Raw genomic sequence first — 18103 nt, 5'->3', positions numbered from 1 at the left:
TCAGTTAGTTTCACTCTTTACTCTTTGTGCTTGTTTCACTCGATTACACCGACATGAAAACGACTTCCTGTTCCTGCCGCAGCCTGTTTGGAAACATCCACGAGGAGGTGGTGAAGGATGCGGACAGCGTGAGGAATCAGCAGCAGCAGCACGTCCAGCAGTACAGCTGCACGTTGGACGAGTGCTTCCAGCTCTACACCAAAGAGGAACAGGTCCGTGTGGTGTGGTGGTTAAGATATCTGAACCTGAAGCAGTTTCAATACTTAATAAGAAGTTTTATTTCCTGCAGAAGAGATTTGTTTTGGTTCATTTCTATTTAGTTTTATTATCACTGTCAGTTAGAAATACCTTATTATTACTAATTCAGAATGTGAGCTGGTTTCTGATTTAATCATAAATATCAAGAACAACATTTCCAGCCTTATTTTACATTTTTAACATCCTTGTCTCAAAAACCAAAACTATTTAATTATCAGTGAACTTAAATTGATTCCAAGAGATTAATTATTGCATGTTGGTCAGCCAGAAATGTAATGAGGTGATTTGTGTATTTTTGTTTTTTTCCCTTTTTAAAGGTAAATGTGTCAGAATTTAGCAAATTGTAGCAATTTATAGTAAATTTAACTTATAATTTGGCAAATGTAACATTTCAAAAAATGAATGAAATGTGTTGATCGAGTACATTTTGTGTCAACAGTCATCACAGTAAATAAACATTTCCAGCTGTTGTCCTGACAGGCTGTGTTGTAGCTGCTGTAGTTACAGTGTGTCACCACCAGGCGGGGCTGCAGGCAAAGGGGTCGCAGAATATTCCAGCCCATTAAAATGAATACCAGACAAATTATTAATAATGTTGCTTATAAATGTTGCAATCACAGCTTTAGGATTTCCCTCACAACATCACAAAGGAAAGAATCTGTTTCTTTTTGGTTTGTGAATGATTCATTCAGACATGACAGTGTTTTACACGAGGTTCATTTAGCAACATTTCAGTCTAAGTGTGCAAAGATGGAGATGTTGGATTGTGGTTGTTTTTGTTTGTTAACATTTAGCACACTTGTATTTATATATTTTAGCATTTTCGCCCTTAAATATTAAAAAGCAGACCATCCAATCACAGCATGAGTATTCCTCTCACATCGTCTAAAAGAAGAAATCTGTCACGTTTTTGGCACATAAGTGCTTCACCAGATTCTTTCAGGAAAACGGATGTTCGCCAAAAATAAGGGAGAATGATTTAATGAGCGACTTTGTTGAATGAAAGACGATAATCAGGACGAGGCTGGAAATAGAAGGAAAAAAGGAGCGATGGCAACGTCTCCAAGATTTCACTGTGTCCCAGGTGGAGCTGATTAAGACTTTGAACATCCAAGGCTCAATCAGACTTGATTTCCGGGAGTATAATTAAGTGGAAGAAAAAAAAGGGGAGGATTTGAGTGTCTGACAGTGACGGGTTGTTAGGCAGGCAGAGCAGCAGCACGACAGGGAACTGGGATGAAGGAAAATATGTAATTACAATGCACTGAATGTTCAACAATCACAAAATATCACAATGGATTTACAAATTACTTAAACTGTGAGCAAACGTGATAATAAAGCAGATTCATATCACGTTTCTATGGAAACAGCAACGCACAACTCCAGCTAGCTAGGAGCTGCATGCAGCTGTAGCTAACGCAGACATCTAGCACCCTTCTTCACGCTTGACAGAAGAGGCGTGGTGCGGGCAGTGTGTGCACACACTTGCGCCGACTTAATGTCGTAGCATTACGTCAAGCATTTTTAGGGAGTCATCGAGCATTTAGGCAGAATTAAAGCGTTTTATCGGCGGAAGATATTGGCAGAAAAATGACATACCTGCCGATGCCGATAACCTGCCGATAATATCGTGCATCCCGAAATGCAGCTCGTTCAAACGGTCCTCTTCACTGTCCTAATTATCCTCCATGTTTGGCATCGCGACATCCTCCACCACGTTAGCAATTAGCATCCTCATTGCTGGAATTAGCAGTCTGTGATCGTCGCAACCGGCATCAACAACGCCCCCTCGTTTCTTATCAGTAACAAATGTGACACGATCCATAAACAGCTGATTAGCACGAACATATTTTACAGAAACGTTTCGACACTCGTTGTAAGTCATATATTTGAATCGATAAGGTAGAGTGGATTCTGTTGACTTCATGCGTCTGTTTCGCTTTGTTTCCTCCAGCTGGCCCCGGACGACGCCTGGAAGTGCCCGCACTGCAAGCAGCTGCAGCAGGGCATGGTGCAGATGAGCCTGTGGACGCTGCCGGACATCCTCATCCTCCACCTGAAGCGCTTCAGGCAGGTGGGCGAGCGGAGGAACAAGCTCACCACGTTCGTGCATTTTCCCCTGGCCGGCCTCGACATGACGCCTCACATGGTGAACCGCAGCCACGTTACCCATCAGCCCCCTCTGCAGCCGGGCTGGAAACAGCCCCGACGACCCGACCTGGCTCCTCCTGACTTCCTGTACGACCTGTACGCTGTGTGCAACCACCATGGAGGGATGCACGGCGGACATTACACAGGTGTGAATATACAGTACATATAACACCTGATGATTGAGTGTGTGTGTGTGTGTGTGTGTGTGTGTGTGTGTGTGTGTGTGTGTGTGTGTGTGTGTGTGTGTGTGTGTGTGTGTGTGTGTGTGTGTGTGTGAGCAGCAATGAATTTCAGTCAGACAACTCAGGTTTGTAAAAGCTGAAATGTTGCAGCAGCAGAACACAGCTTTGGCGTCTTGGCTCCGACCTCATCTCTCACAGATTTACTTTACATGCAGCAGTTTGAGGAGCGATGAGATCATGTCTGAACGCCCCCTAGCCGGAGCCTGCAGGTTATTTATGACCACTGACAGGTCGATTAACATTGATCATCTTCTTAAAATGGCACCTGTCCCAGAAAACCTGGAAAAATGGGCAAGCGTAAAGATGTGAGCGACTTTGACGAGGGCCAAACTGTGGTGGTGAGCGTCTCCAGAACTGCAGCTCCTGTGTGGTGTTCCCGGTCTGCAGAGGTCAGGACGTACCAAAAGCCGTCCAAAGAAGGAACTAGCGACAGGTTCATGTGCAGCGAAGGCTCATGCTACTGTCGCTCAATCTGCTGAAAAAGTTAATGCTGGTTCTGATAGAAAGGTTTCAGAAGCAGACCGGTCAGGTTGCTCATGCTGACCCTGCTGAAAGCTCCTACAATGAACAGGTAAGCATTAGAACTGCACCAGGGAGCATGTGCGTCATTACCTGGGGAAGACATGGCACCAGGATGCACTATGGGAAGAAAACGAGCCGGCGGAGGCAGTGTGATGCTTTGGGCAATGTTCTGCTGGGAAACCTTGGGTCCTGCCGTTCATGTGGGTGTTACTTTGACACCTACCTAAACATTGCTGCAGACCAAGTCCACCCCTTCATGGAAACAGTATTCCCTAATGGCAGTGGCCTCTTTCAGCAGGATAATGAGCCCTGCCACACTGCAGACACGGTGCAGGAATGGTTTGAGGAACGAAGAGTTCAAGGTGTTGACTTGACCTTAAATTCCCCAGATCTCAATCCAACCGAGCGTCCGACAAACACGTCCAATCCATGGAGGCCCCACCTCTCCAATTTACAGGACTTAAAGGATCTGCTCAGCACACCTTCAATAATAATAAACCAACAATATTTTTCACCTGTTCTTCAGTGATAAACACAGGAGACTATTCAAATCAGAAAGTTTTTTTTTAGATGAAAAGAAACAAATTAAAAAGACCAAACTTTGACGTCTTTCATGTTCTCCTTTCGCACTTCATCTCCTTCCACTGTGTCTGTACTCGCAGCTTTCTGCAGGAACTCTGTGGACGGTCAGTGGTACAGCTATGATGACAGCAGCGCAGAGCCGGTCCCGGAGGCGGAGGTGTGCACACGAGGAGCCTACATCCTCTTCTATCAAAGGAGAAACACCATCCCGCCGTGGTCCGCCAGCTCCTCGCTCACAGGTCCGTCCTGTTTAAATTCTCTGAAGCTGCTTGTTATACTGAGAACAGACAGGTGGAATCTGCCTGTGTGTGGGAGTATCATTACACCTCACATAAACATCATGTCCTGTTATTTTCTCCTCTTTCGTTTGAGTCTGCCGAGTTTCAGCAGCTTCTGTGTGCATTTTCAGTGTGATCAGTTTCTGTTTTTAGCCAGTAAATGAAAAGCGAGGCCGCCCTTTGTGAGCTGTTCCCTGGAATCACAGGTGCATTCATCCTACTGGTTTCAGCGTAATGATTTTAACAGAAGGAGGAAATTACTCTCTCATCAGACGCATTTCATTTTGCAGCGTGGATCTCAAAATCCTCTCCTCTTACTTAAGATCGAGCCACGTAATTATTTGAAACTGTGCCGCATCTGCTCAACTAATGTGCACAAACACTTTTCTTCTTCTTCAGGTTCCACCAGCTCCTCCGCCTCAGACCACTGGCTGGTCCGGCTGGCGGGGGGCAGTAAGAGGGCCAGTGTGGGCTCAGGAGGACCCATTCCTGGATCTGCAGGGCCCCCACCGGCCCCAGAGTCTCCTGAGCTGCCCGTGTTTGGAGACGAACCCACAAAAACACAAGAAACAAGTCAGTATCTGGAGCGTGTATTGCATGTTTTAATTGTCCCGACACTGCTTCTGCTTTAAAAGGCTCTGTATACTTTGGATATGATGCTACATGTCAAACAACGACCTTGTTTTTTCCTGCAGATGGGTTCGAAGCCAAGCAGTTTGTCCGCGGGACGCAGGGACGGAGTGTGAGCATGAGATCACCGAGTAAACCCAAGGAGGCTCTGAGCAAAGTCCTGCCTCTGCGCTGGTCGTTTGGCTCCAAGGACCGAATCAAACCCCCGACCCAGAGGCAGCCCGGGGAGCTGGTGGAGTACCTGGAGTCCGGACGCCGGCCACGATGCACTAAAGACCCGATAGTAACTCTGGTGGCGACGCCGCCACAGAGGAGCGCCCACAGAGGAGGCTTTGAAGCGGGACAGGACTGCAGCTCACCCAGCGGCAGCAGCCTGAGCTACACAGACAGACCGAGCTCCGACACCTGCTACTCCCCCAAAATACCTGAGGGGCAGAGCAGAACGGGTGTGGACAGAAGCATCAACTGCAGCAGTCTCAGAGGCAGGGATTACGGATCTCTGAGGCAGAGGACGTCTAAGAGAGCGAGGCAGGACCAGGGCCGGACCCTGGACCTGCAGCTCCACAGAGGACCCTTTCTGATGGACCACATCAGCCACAGCGCTCCTCAAAGCAGAGACTCCACACTGAGAAGGAACAAGGTCCACACAGGGGGGACGACCAGGATGCACAAAGACCTGTTACAGATGGTCCTACAACCCGAGGACCGGAGGGGGCAGAGGGGACAGGAGGGACGCAGCCACGAGAGCCTCTTATCCTTCTTCAAACCTGGCTTCATGAGGAAAGACGTTCCTGGGTCGCCGATCAAGACGCATGACAGGCGTCTGAACAGCCACGGACACCTGGGCCGGCTGGCAACCAGCAACTTAGCCAAACTGTCTCTCTCTAATGGGACTCTGACCACAGGAGGACCAGAGGACAGGAAGGCCGTCGTCCTCCAGAGCTGCGACTCCCACACCTGCAAAGTCCAGCTGGTGAACGGGAAGGCCGGGAATCACGACCCTGTGGACATTAAACGAGCCCACAGCTCCAGCAACATCCAGAACAAGCTGGATCTGACGTTTCGCAGGTGTGCGTCCCTGCAGAGGAACGGCGACATTATGGCACCTCCCTCCCACCGCGTCATGCTGTCAGACAAGCCCGGATACGCCACTCTGCAGCGGACACGATACAGCACCACCTCCCTGGGTAGGTAAATACTGCTCTGAGTTTATAACTCTAAGCTGGAAAAGCTAGCTTACTTTGGTTTTTATTTTACCCAATAGAAATCTGCCTAAACCTGCCTTCCTGTACTTTGATTGGCAGGTACAATGGTGCAGCACAGTGCAGCGCCCAAAAAGATTTTAATTAACACGCTGCAAAATCAAAAACACATTCAATAATCCAAAACAAAGACAGCAACAGAAATGTGCTGCTGTGTCTCCCCCCTGTGTGTCTGTGTTTAAATTAACTCCTTATAAAACAAAAAGAAATCCAGTTCCACTCAGCGCCCCCTACAGGCCTGGAGCCCTTTCATTGTGATAACTGGTAATGCAGCATTTTTTCTGTTGCATTTATTTTCTGGGTTTTTGGTTTTTTGACTTTGCATCGTTAGTGAATTTGCAAAAAAAAGCGTTTTTGCTGTTTATAAATTTGAGTTTTTGTATTTATTTTTTGAATTTTTGTGTGTTTTTTTTTGTATTTGCATCGTTTTACAATTTGCAGCCTGGTTCTCCAGATGGAAATCATTCGGCCTGTTGTAGTGCATCAGCTTTTGTCAGCCACTGTAGCTTTCAGCCAAGGGCCTGTGTCCACTAACAGCGTGTTTGTGCTGCCAGCGCCTATTTTCTCTACAAAATCAATGCAGCTGTGTTTATTCGGCGCTCAGCGTCCTCAGAGCAAAAAGGCCCTCGGTGTCAGCTGTGTTTTGTCGCTGCGCTCTCAGCTGAAAATAGTTCAACTTTTAGAACACCGCTGTGCTCGTGAATGTCACTTCTCCCCCACCAACCAATCAAAATCAAGAAGGGACGGGACTTCTAATATCGAGCAGAAGTGCGGGCAGACAACTTTCGTAACCTAGCAACAGTAAAAGCCGGTGAGACGCGAACAAAAAATCGAGGTCGTCGGCGCTGCCAGTGTAACAGTGTGATCTTGCGTTGTGTCGTGTCGTTTAAAAGCATCACAGACGAGGATTCCCAGTTCGGTTGTTTATTCTGACGATGGACAAATAAGGCAATCACTGGAATGTTCTCGAACATGCTTTCAGGATGAAGCTAAAGATATAGAAGCACTCATGTTAAGACACATACACGCAGCTTAGCAAGCGGCTAACTTAGCTAGCAACACAGCATCAATGCTAATGTTCGTAGAACAAATATAGTGAATATGCAAGTCTACAAATGCGTCTTTGTCCATGTCTCAACTACTCCAGGGACACTTTATGCATTGATATGGTAACAGATTTGTGAACAAAATAAACAATTTCAAAATGATCTGCATAATGCTGTGGACATGACCTACCTCTTACATCGGTTAGTTAAACTGGGAAGAAAGTAGGTTACGTCTATCCCTCGTGGACAGCCACGCAAATATTTTTAAAGTGACAGAACACTGAACCAAAATATGTATGTGTAAACACATAAACATAATATTTAGATCTGATGGCATGGCAAGTGGAAGCACAAGTAACCATGTTACACCAGCACAAAATCACCGTTAGTGGACACAGGCCCTAAGAAGCTCCATCTCAGAGCCATGTGCTTGTTTTGAGTACAGGAGAACTCTGTTGACTTTTAGCCTGAACCTTTTCCTCAATCTAACCAAGTAGTGTCGGCGCCTAAACGTAACAAAGCTGCAAAACGTTCCAAACATTAACTACCTGCCTGGTTAGATTCAAGAAAAGATCCCGGCTTTAGTGAAAACATAAGGTGATGTTGACTTGATATTTCCTCCTCCTTGAACACTGCTGGTGAAAGTCCTGAGCTTGATCTTTTGCTTTTACTGACCAGCACCTCCAGTGAATCGTTACCATGTGATTAATGACCTTGTGTTCTGTTGTGTGCTCAAAGTGCCTCTGTGAGAGCCCAGAGTGACCGCCGAACACAAGGACCGGTGTGACTTCTACGCACAGCCACCAGAGAAGCTGCCAGAAGGGAAAGGAGGCATCAGGACGGAAAGTTTACCTTCTCGCCCTCCTTCATAGTACTGTTATCAGTTCTTACCTGTGTGTGTCTTAAACTAAATCTATGCAGAGCTGAATACACGGAGGACAAACACTGCTGTAACGTGAGTCTGGTTTGTTTTACGAAGCAAAAAGTCTGTTTGTGCACTAATTGGTTTTATAGTTTCTGATCTGCGTGGAGGCTGATCGGATGAGTTTGCATGTTTTAGCCCATAACCAACATCTGTTCAGAGGGTAGGAACACCTGCACTGTAAATTAGCTGCTGAACGAACATGCATCATTAGCTTTGTCTTTTACCTTCACTTTGTTTTACCAGTACACCTTTCTTTTTAATACCGTAATGGTCTGAATATAAGAGGCTACATCTGAAAAAGTGGGATTGTGTTATATTCGGGGTTTAGACTTTTAAATGCTAATACACACTGAGGCTAGCCAGCGCTCGCAGCTACAGAGCCACAGGGATGACAAACGGAGAGACACGGTGATCTTCTGGAACAAACATCTGAGGCGGAGCTATGATGCTAATTTAAGCTAATGCTATCAATGCAGCAGAGTCATTAAACATCCGTCAAGCAGCACCGTGTCACAGAGAGTAATGTCTGAAGATTGTCTTCAAAATGCTAACCGTCTTAGCTAACAGATGGTAACACAGAAAATCGCACCGTGACAGGAGAGTGTGTGAGTATAGCCCCTTTTACACTGCCAGTCCAAGACGAGATTATTACGGCTGTGGCCCGGCATCGGGGGTGGTAACAGAGGCCAGTCAGTGTAAACACCTGAGCCGGCAGGGCGGAACAGCAGTGTGTGTGTGTGTTCGATACGGTGCTGTGGCGGAACCGAAGGTCTGCCCGTTACCAGAGGTGTCATCCATCTGTTTCAGGACTGCTCTATAAATAGACCTCACATCACTTTGATGGTGATTGATTGATTGAAATTTTGAAAGTGATTTAATTTAATTTAAATGTGACAATTGAATCTTGAAGATATTGAAAACGTAATTTTATTTAAAAGGTAGAAACAAACAGTTTTCTTTGTAAGGTTACGGGGTTATACGATTATCTTTATACCATTACAGGGTCGTCTTAAGCCGCTTTCCTACTGGTCAAAAAACCTGCTAACGCCCGGCTTTTTCGCTTAATGTGAAAGTCTACAATCAGCATTCAGACCCGGGTCAAATGACTCTGCAGTAGCCATTGATGGAAACACAAACCCTGTGTCGACACGCTAATCTCCGCCCCCTTTCGAGCGCGATGCTATGCTCTGTCGGTAACTTCCACGACTCCTCGTCATCTCTGCTACAAATTACGCCCATGTCCGCCTGAGCAGCGGTCGAACATCGTTCCAGATTTGTTGGTGCCGAGTTTGATAAACAGACTAAACAGAGTAAGAGATACAATAAAGACCTAACCACCGTAACATCTTCACTGTTTACTAATGCTGTTTAGGGCGCGTTTGTGACGTCAGACGGTGATGCAGCAGAAAAGAGACTGACAGCAGGATACTTCACTGGCAATGGGAAAAGAGACAATCGTCATCTATACGCAGGTCTTCCCGGGTCTTAAAAACCTGCGTCAACGTGCTAATTTCGGTGGGAAAGGGGTATTATATTCTGACCAATACGGTATTCCTATTCTTGCTACATGATCAGAGCTAACATGCGAATATCCTACATAAGCAATGTCACAGAAACAAAGTTGGCAAAAGCAGGATTTTATTTTGAAGAGACAGTTAATAAACACAGATTATCTAACCGCAGGAGAGGCTTTTTGGAGGCTGTGAAGTGAAAATCTGTCGCCCTCAGAATTGCTTTTTCCTTTGTTCGTTGTTTTTGGTCGGATGATGAAGAGTCGTGGCTACAACACAAACACAGTGGGTGGGATTGTTCGGACTCAAAAGAAACACATCTATCTACGGCCCCTGAAGCTCTCGCAGCAATAAAAGAGGGGTTGTCATAATTCCTCCTCCTCCTTTGCTGAGGCGAAAATGTGAATTCCCGTCTCCCTCACTGAAGTCGGGTTTGAACTGTCGATGATAAAACGGCAACATTGACAGGAACGAATGCAAGAAACACAGTTTGAAGCTGTGTTCTCATTTGGAGTTAAAAGGAGGACTCACACAGCGCGCACACACGCACACACACACACACCGCTCCTTCACTTTCCCACAAGCTGTACTTAAGACTCCACCACAGGTAATTGAGCAGCTCTTCACGCTCCTGCTGCCTGTTTAATGTTTAATTCACCGTCATGACTCTTATTTATTCTCACTGTATGAGCACACACACATCTTCTGTTTACTTCTGCACTGTTGACGTGTCACCGGGGATCATGAGGGAATGTAAATGTTTGCCTACACTGTAACTGTGTCCACATGTCATGTTGCCATCTAACATTAACACTCTTTACCAAAATGAGCTGATGAAGGATGTTTCGGAGACGTTATTTGGAACAAAAAGGCTAGATTATATTTTATTATTAACTTTTTTAAAAGTCTACATTTTGTACCTGACGTGTAATTATGTAATTTAAGTACCAGATTAAAAACTGTATGTTTCAGGTGACTGTATAAAGTCAGATTAATACGAACTGTAAGTGAACACAACACAGATTTCTGTACTGAACCGTCGATAACGTCTGCTTCGTGTTCTGCAAGTTTTAAGGAGTCAAAATTAAAGCAGCTTTTCTCACGGACGGATTCAGCGGAGTGTCATGATTTATGATTCAGCCTGTGTGCACCTCATCATTCTTACCCCCTCATCCAGTGTTGGTATCGTTTAGGATTCAAGACGGGCGTGCTTCCTCTGAAATGAAGACAAGCTCTGATGTGTTTTCATGAGACGCGAGAGCAGAATACAGTGAGATGTCACGACCCTAATCTGTAACATGAGACTAATGTGGAGAATTCTGAAAACTGACTAAAAGATTATTGATACAGACAGACATATTTATGCTGAATCATGGCAGGTAAGTACATTATAATGTGAAAAATAAATGACAGGGAGCTGTTATGATAACTCTGCTCAAAACGAAAATAAGATTTTTTTTAGTCCTACTTTTTCAGCATCAATCACAGATGTTACTAGTCCTGACTTTACACGCTTGTAACAGTCTAAGTGAGCATAGGCTAGTAGTTGAGGCTGGTAACAGTCCTCTGACGACAAAACTTTTTCTGTAGACTGCAAGAATCTAGCTATCTAAAGCAGTAGCGGCTGGTGTAAAATATTGTAGGTGGGGCTGTGCTGTGCCATACTCAGTTTTTAACAACCATCCCACTACGATTTGACACAAACTACAGGATACCAGTGCTTTGTGAAAAAGTGTTATTATTAATTCCAAACTCAGACCTCTGGTGTAGGTTTTACCCTTTTCACTCGCTTGTTGGTTGATTTTAATATCTGGCTGATCCGGTCCAGTTTCTTTAATCCGTAATTTTTCACTTAAACTTCTCCTCTCTCCTCTTTTGAAGAAGAGAGCGTACAGAGTTGTTTGCGGTGTCAGCGTCCATCATTGTCATTTCCATCACTCATAGACTGATCAGACTTCAACCACCGAGACTAATCGAATTTCCCCGAAGGGCGATTTCAGAATCGGGGATTCTTTTCTATGACGCTGATTGGCCAAATTCACGTTGATGTGCGCGTATCTTGCCCCAGCAACAGTCCCTGATTGGCTACTCGTCTCTGCTTTATGGGCGCTCCTTGTTTCCCACAATTCCAATGAACATTAATTAATGTATATATTTTTTTGTATATATACATATATATAACACATATTTAAATACGTAATTTTGTTAATATTAGTTTTTTCAAATAAAATAAATACAAATAAAAACACACTCTCCACTAGGGAGGGTGGCGTCCTAGCGCCCTCTATTGGCCAGCCGCCACTGATCTAATGTTACATAGCTACATGTAAGTAACTGTGTAACAACACACATGAACAAAGTAAAAAGTAAAATATCAAGACACAATGTTTGTAACTAACAATTCAGAAACGTCCTGCTGCGGCCGCAGAGTTTGAGTTTCTTCAGGAGCCTCTCCTTCTGGATCAAATTGATATGGCTGAACCACAGCGCTTCTACGAGCCATACCTACGCACTCTCTGTAAACATTAGCGCATGGTACTGGAGCGCAAGCCACAACCTCTTCCAGAGAGGGGCGTGAACGGGGCGTGGACAGGCACAGCTCATTATTATTTAAAGCTACAAACACAGAAACAGCTTATCCTCAGTAGAGGGAGTTACAGGCTGGCTGAAGTCCAGGAACAAACTGACTGTTCTGGGACCTCTGAGACCTACAGTATGTGAACTTGCTGAAAAGGAGAATAATATGGGCCCTTTAACGCTTCAGCATGAAACGTAGCCATCGTGTTCTTGTGAATGCAGTGAATAAATGATGTGTATAAGAGGCGATTGTTCCCCCCAGACATTGAAGCTCCCTTTAATTGGCTTTACATTGGCAACCACATGTAGGTTTTCCTCAGCTGTATCCCCACAGGTATTAAGTGGTAGAATCACAGTTTGTGCATATTATACTTATAAGTTTGTTCATAGTGATATTTTATTTACCTCTCGATCATCACAAACAACCGGCTGCTCACTGTGATGTTGCAGACGAGGACGAGCCGTGCTGCCAATGCGTACACTAATGAGGTGAGTTTGTTTTGTGCTTTTGCAGCTCCGGGGATACGAGTTACGATCATCTGATGTCGCGGTGGTGCAGTGTTGTTGTCTGGAGATAAAAAAGTCGAGATCTCAAGAGTACAAGCGTTAAAATGAGTCCTTATCTGAGGAAATGAGGAAATAAAATGTCCGCCTAGGGCTTCTGTAGAAACCGATAAAAGACCTTTTTGATATGGGAGATATTTTGAGAAGAATTTTAGATAATTAAAGATTGAAATATGATCAAGATATGTTAGAAAAAGCCTTGAAATGTACTAAAAAAGTAAACAGACACTTTACTGATGTGTGCAAAATAAAGATAAAAATTATGCTTCACTTTTTAAGGTGGCATTGAAGCAGGGATATATTAGGATACCGCCAATGGAGTCTCTGCTGGTGTTGGTGAAAGGATGCTGGAGGTGAAGATCTGGAGCTGACAGCAGGTTTAAAATATAAATGCAGTAATATGATACACCCCTCATTTACTCCCCAAACCTTTAGGCAGCTCCACCATTGGGAAACTGTCCAGTGGAAATATGTTAGATACTTAAAATCTCCATAAAATGAATAATGCATCGTCAAACAGATTATATTCTCACTATTACAAATCATATCCCTCTAAGCAATCACGTGCCGCTATCTTAAGTTTGTGCAAAGCAAACAAAGAAGAGCTTTTCTGCATGCCGAGCTTTTACCCATAAATCTTAGTCGTTATCTGCGTTGTTTTAATTCCCCCCGTCTGAGCTCACAAAGCACCATCACCGTGATGATGTGAGGACGCTACGTAAGATGGAGCGATCTGTAGGTTGTTGCTAACGCTTTATGTAAATGTTGCAGATAATCAGCAGCTCTTGTGCAGAATACATATCAGGCTATTGATTCAGTGTACCCGAACCATCCCCAGAATAAAGACCCATTAATCGTACTGGTACATGAATATAATGATGTGAAATCAGCTATGGAAATGTGTTTTATAGTAGACATGCTGCATATTTACAAGAGATTGGTATCAGTTTGAATCCCGTCAAATCCTGCAGCTCTCACCATCTGTTGCAGAGGCAAAATTCTGGGGGGACACAATTAGGGGGGGGGTTCATCCCCTGAAAAAAACATCATAAAATATGCATTTTTCTTCAATTTAACATAAAAGTTAAAAAGTAGCTCAGTTATCCCTCGTTAAACTTTCTATTTCTATATTTTCACGTCAATTATTTGCAATGTTTTGGTTGAAATTAAACTAGGAATTCAATTATTTAAGGCAAGGCAGCTTGATTTACAAAGTATATTTATATATATATATCAGAAAAACATCAAACATTTAAAATCAATCAGCAAATAAACACCAGCAAAATCAAGAAAGATAAAATAACGTTAATTCTTAAAAATTATAAGATAAATTCAGTGGTTTCCATCATGTCTTTACTTGCTCATAGCATTGTGAATATAAAGGAACACAGTCTATTGTAAATCAGAGTGTTATTGGCATAGCTGTGATAGCAACCTTATAATCTTACCAAAGAAAGCATGTACACATTGAATAATAGTGGTCCAAGAATCGAACCCTGGGGGACTCCGCAAGTCATGGTTATTGGCTTGGATTAAGGGTCACAATGATTTCCATCTTGTCTTTGCATAGTTGATATAATCAACTGGTAAAAGAGCTAAGTAAGCCAGAGTGTCGTCTGATGAGCAACATTACAATCTTGTATGATTTGACCCAGGAGTAAGATGTACAAGTTGAGTAGTTGCGACCCAAGAATTGAACCCTGGGGGACTCCACATGTCATGCTGCATTGCTCAGATTGAGGGTCACTGATTTCTGGCATGTCTTCTGTTTAGTTAAAGGAAATTTAATGCATCCAGTTATTAAATTTAAATTCAAGGAAACATCAATTGGTTAAAGAGTTAAATAAACCGGAGTGTCGTCTGCATAGCTGAGATAAGCAATGTTATGATCTTGGATGCTTGCACATAGAGGAAGCATGTACAAGTTGAATAAAAGTGGTCCAAGAATCGAACCCTGGGGGACTCCACGTGTTATGGTGATCGGCTTGGATTTAGGGTCACAAGGATTTCTGTCTAGTTGAAAGAAATGTATTGCATCATGCTATTTACTTGTGAATCAAAGGGAATATAGTCAACTGGAGAAAGAGCAAAGTAAATCAAAGTGTCGTATGCATAGTGTGATAAGCAACGTTGCAATCTTGGAAGATTTGACCCACAGAATGTAAGTGGTCCAAGTATCGAACTCTGGTGGACTCCACATGTCATGGTGCATGTCTCAGATTAAGGGTCACAATGATTCTGGCATGTCTTTTGTTTAGTTGAAGGAAATCAAATGCATCCAGTTATTTACTTGTGTACCCCCAGAAACAGAAAATTAGTGAAAAAGCGAAGTAAATCTGAGTGTCGTTTGCATAGTGTGATAAGCAACATTATAATTTTGTTTGACCCAGAGGGAGCATGTACAAGTTGAATAGTAGTGGTCCAGGAATCGAACCCTGGGGGACTCCGCATGCCATGATGATCAGCTCTGATTTAGGGTCAACAACATGACCTCTGCCTTCTGCCTTCTAGATTCGATCTGAACCAACTGAGGACTGAGCAGGAAAATCCTACCTTCGGTTCCAGTCTGACAAATTTTTGACAAATTCTGATTATTTTATTGTCCACAGGATCAAAGGCTACGCTAAGAACAAGCAGAATCAAAAGTGATGTTTTACCTGCATCAGTTTACAAACATCATTTTACACCTTTAACAGTTCTGTGTCAATGCTGTGATGTTGTCTGAAGCTGTTATTTCAGAATTGTAGGTACAAAGCCTCTTTAAAGATGTTAAAGTGAATCTGTGATTACTTTTTCTCCATTTTTGCTCAGCTTTCCTCAACTCTCTTTTCTGGCTTGTGACAGCCGAAGTGTTCCTCCACGGCTCTCGCTGCTTCCTGCTGAGAGAATTTAGCTTTAAAGGTGCAAAAACATCAATTACTTTCTGAGTCTGATGTTATCAGAGTCTGATGTTAGCTGTAAGCTGCTGCCTCTTTTCTGGGAAAAGGAGCTAAATCTTAGCTGCTTCACATAAACTTTTAAGGACCATTAATTCACTTAATGAAAGTTTATCTGCAATGCAAATCAAACGGATAAGAGAACATTAAAAAGCCTCAGATGAAAGGATTCTGCCACCGTGGAAATTATTGTACTTTCAAACACAATTCATAGGAAGCAGCATGAGCACAGATTAGACTGTGTTTACATCACATAGCATTGTCTGCTCCATACTGATTAAAGCTCAGACTGCTGCAGTACCCTTTTATACAAACTGCTCCAGAGCCTCTCAACACCTCGAAGTAATAAGTACATATAACCTTTCAGGCTAATCTCGTTCACCTTTCAAACTAATGTCAACAATAATGAATGCACTATGATTGGTATATTACCCAAGTAATCTTGAGCACATTTGAACTCATCTCCTGCAATAGAGCTACTGCTCCGGCTGCCAGCATGTGGGAAATCAGGTGATCAAGTGGAAAGACTAAATTATAACTCACACCGTGATGCGATATGAACTTAACCAAGTAGTTTTTGTTCCTAAAGCGACAGTTTCTTGTAAATAATGTGGTTAAAACTGATGCTAACGGGCACCTTGAAATTGATTCTAAATTGTGCGTCTGTATGGGATGCAAAAAGGTTCCTGATGGGTCGGTTTCGCATAAAAAAACAGTGTAAAACTTTTCGTAAGATATCACATCAACCATTAACTGCAACTACACATGATGATATAACTAGACTACCTTTCATTCCTGCCTTGAAGTGCTAATCTCAAAGAGTTCAGTTTCGTTCTCTTTGGCGTCACCTAGCGATTAACATTACTTGCGGGAGCAGGCTTCCCAGATATCCAGACAGTGCTGCATGTGTGACGTCCACGGTTGGCTCCGGTTGTAACTCTTGATTTTCCTGGCTGACGGTCGCTTTCCTTTTTTACTGTTTGCTTCATCTGAGCGTCGAGTTTGTTTCTTTTTCTTTGGATTTTCACTTCTTGTTGAAGTTGTATCTGTAGCCATCCATCTTTTCTTTGTTTGTTCAGCCATAGTAGATTACTGTTTACTCGCAACACTTGCAGAGAGCGGAAAAGCAGCCGCTTAGCTCCGCCTACCCTCTCTGGCAGACCAACCACTGCTGGCTGATGGAAAACGCGTCACTAACTGGGCGCCACTTGGGGTTTTTTCCGCGAAAGTTGCAGCAGACACAAAGTTGCAAAGGCTTTCATCAGTGGGCCATAGGCTCAATCACCATTGTGTTGCCTCATTCAGCGATAGATAGTGACTTAACAGACATTTACATGAAAATCTTTGAGATTATGACTTTGATGTCTGTCTGCAGGGGGCATGTCGTCCCCAGTCTCTCTTCCCCTGTTTCCAACACTATCCGCTGTCCTCTCTCTAAATAAAGGCATAAAAGGCAAAAAAAATAACTCCACTCTCCCATGTCGCATCTAGCTAGCACGCCAGGACGCTTAAAATTGGATGGCTACTAGCTTGAGGCTCTGGCAAACTATCTTAGCAAGCAATCTATGTCTCTATCACTCAAATGCAATCAAGAGTGCATAACTATATTACATTTAATCTTCCCACCTTCGAAAGAGGGTTGATGACCAATCAATGTTCACTTGTTGGCCTGCCAGCTTTAGCCATAAGCTCAGAACTAAGCATAAAAAAACAATTTAAAATGCCCCCTTGCTTTCTTTTGTTCAGTCCTTATTTCCAGTTAATCTGACCCGATGACAATAACTGTGTAGAAACAGCCGGCTTTCTCTGTCAGGGTCCTATTTGTTGACACAGGTCACTTCAGACCACAAACTGTTTCATAAAAGGCTCCTGTGGCTGCTTTAGTATGCAAATGTATGCAGTTAGATAATCAGGACCTAATTGGATCATCTGCTCGACACGGAAGACGTGCTGTGCAGGCAACAAGTTCCTGTGATGACGCGTTTCCCCGTTATTGTGTTTACAAGATTGTGCTTCCTGCCCACACACTCCAGTGCCCTCTGTCCCACATGTTGCCCCGTGTTCATTTTGTTAGCTAAAGTGTGTGTGGGTTCTTTTTCATGATAATTCTGACTCACAGCAGCGCGGCGAAAAGTGCTTCTGATCAAATGCAGAATAATAACAGGTTTCACTGTCACGCTTTCACTGCAGAGAAACGGAGGCTAACAGACGAGGGAGCGTGCCGGAGCGTTAGCTTAATAACTACACTGTCGCTTTCTTTGATGTGAGCGGGAGAATCAGCCGGCTTTCACTTCGCCGCTGAAGCTTTCCCTCCTTTTTATCACAGAATATAAAACAAGCGTGAGAGCTGCACGACTCCGGGCAGGTGAACATCAGAACGACTCCTGCTGCACTTTCACTCTGCGGTGTGAAATCTGACTTCACAGCACGTGCTGCACGTCAGCACGTTTCCCAGTGCTGCAGCCTTGTTTCCTTTTGCTCCCTGTACTGTAATGTCTCTCATTTCGTCTAAGCATGATGAATGGATTGATTGAAGATTCATGACAGACTCTGTGACGTCGACGCCGTGCTTTTTTTCCCTCTAATTGAAATTCTCTTTCTCCCATAAGTGGCTAAACT

The 18103-nt window shown here is 43.7% G+C and overlaps 1 protein-coding gene across 1 annotated transcript in view; it reads left to right on the top strand.

Moving 5' to 3' along the window:
* usp43b (ubiquitin specific peptidase 43b) overlaps window positions 1–9840 on the top strand; it is an 82019-nt gene extending 72179 nt beyond the window's left edge. Inside the window, exons 11-16 of the mRNA XM_069676130.1 lie at window positions 83–212; window positions 2213–2555; window positions 3836–3994; window positions 4433–4606; window positions 4729–5850; window positions 7710–9840. Coding sequence (XP_069532231.1) covers window positions 83–212; window positions 2213–2555; window positions 3836–3994; window positions 4433–4606; window positions 4729–5850; window positions 7710–7720 — 1939 coding nt within the window. The 3' untranslated portion in view covers window positions 7721–9840. The remainder of the gene's footprint in view (window positions 1–82; window positions 213–2212; window positions 2556–3835; window positions 3995–4432; window positions 4607–4728; window positions 5851–7709) is intronic.
* Window positions 9841–18103: the final 8263 nt, after the last annotated feature.

This window comes from Semicossyphus pulcher, unplaced genomic scaffold, assembly GCF_022749685.1.
Source record: "Semicossyphus pulcher isolate SPU_LCO1_2020_fin unplaced genomic scaffold, fSemPul1.0.p SCAF_25, whole genome shotgun sequence".
Taxonomy (NCBI): Eukaryota; Metazoa; Chordata; class Actinopteri; order Labriformes; family Labridae; genus Semicossyphus; species Semicossyphus pulcher.
Note: the sequence above shows the minus strand (reverse complement) of the source record. Positions and strands in the feature narration are given on the sequence as shown.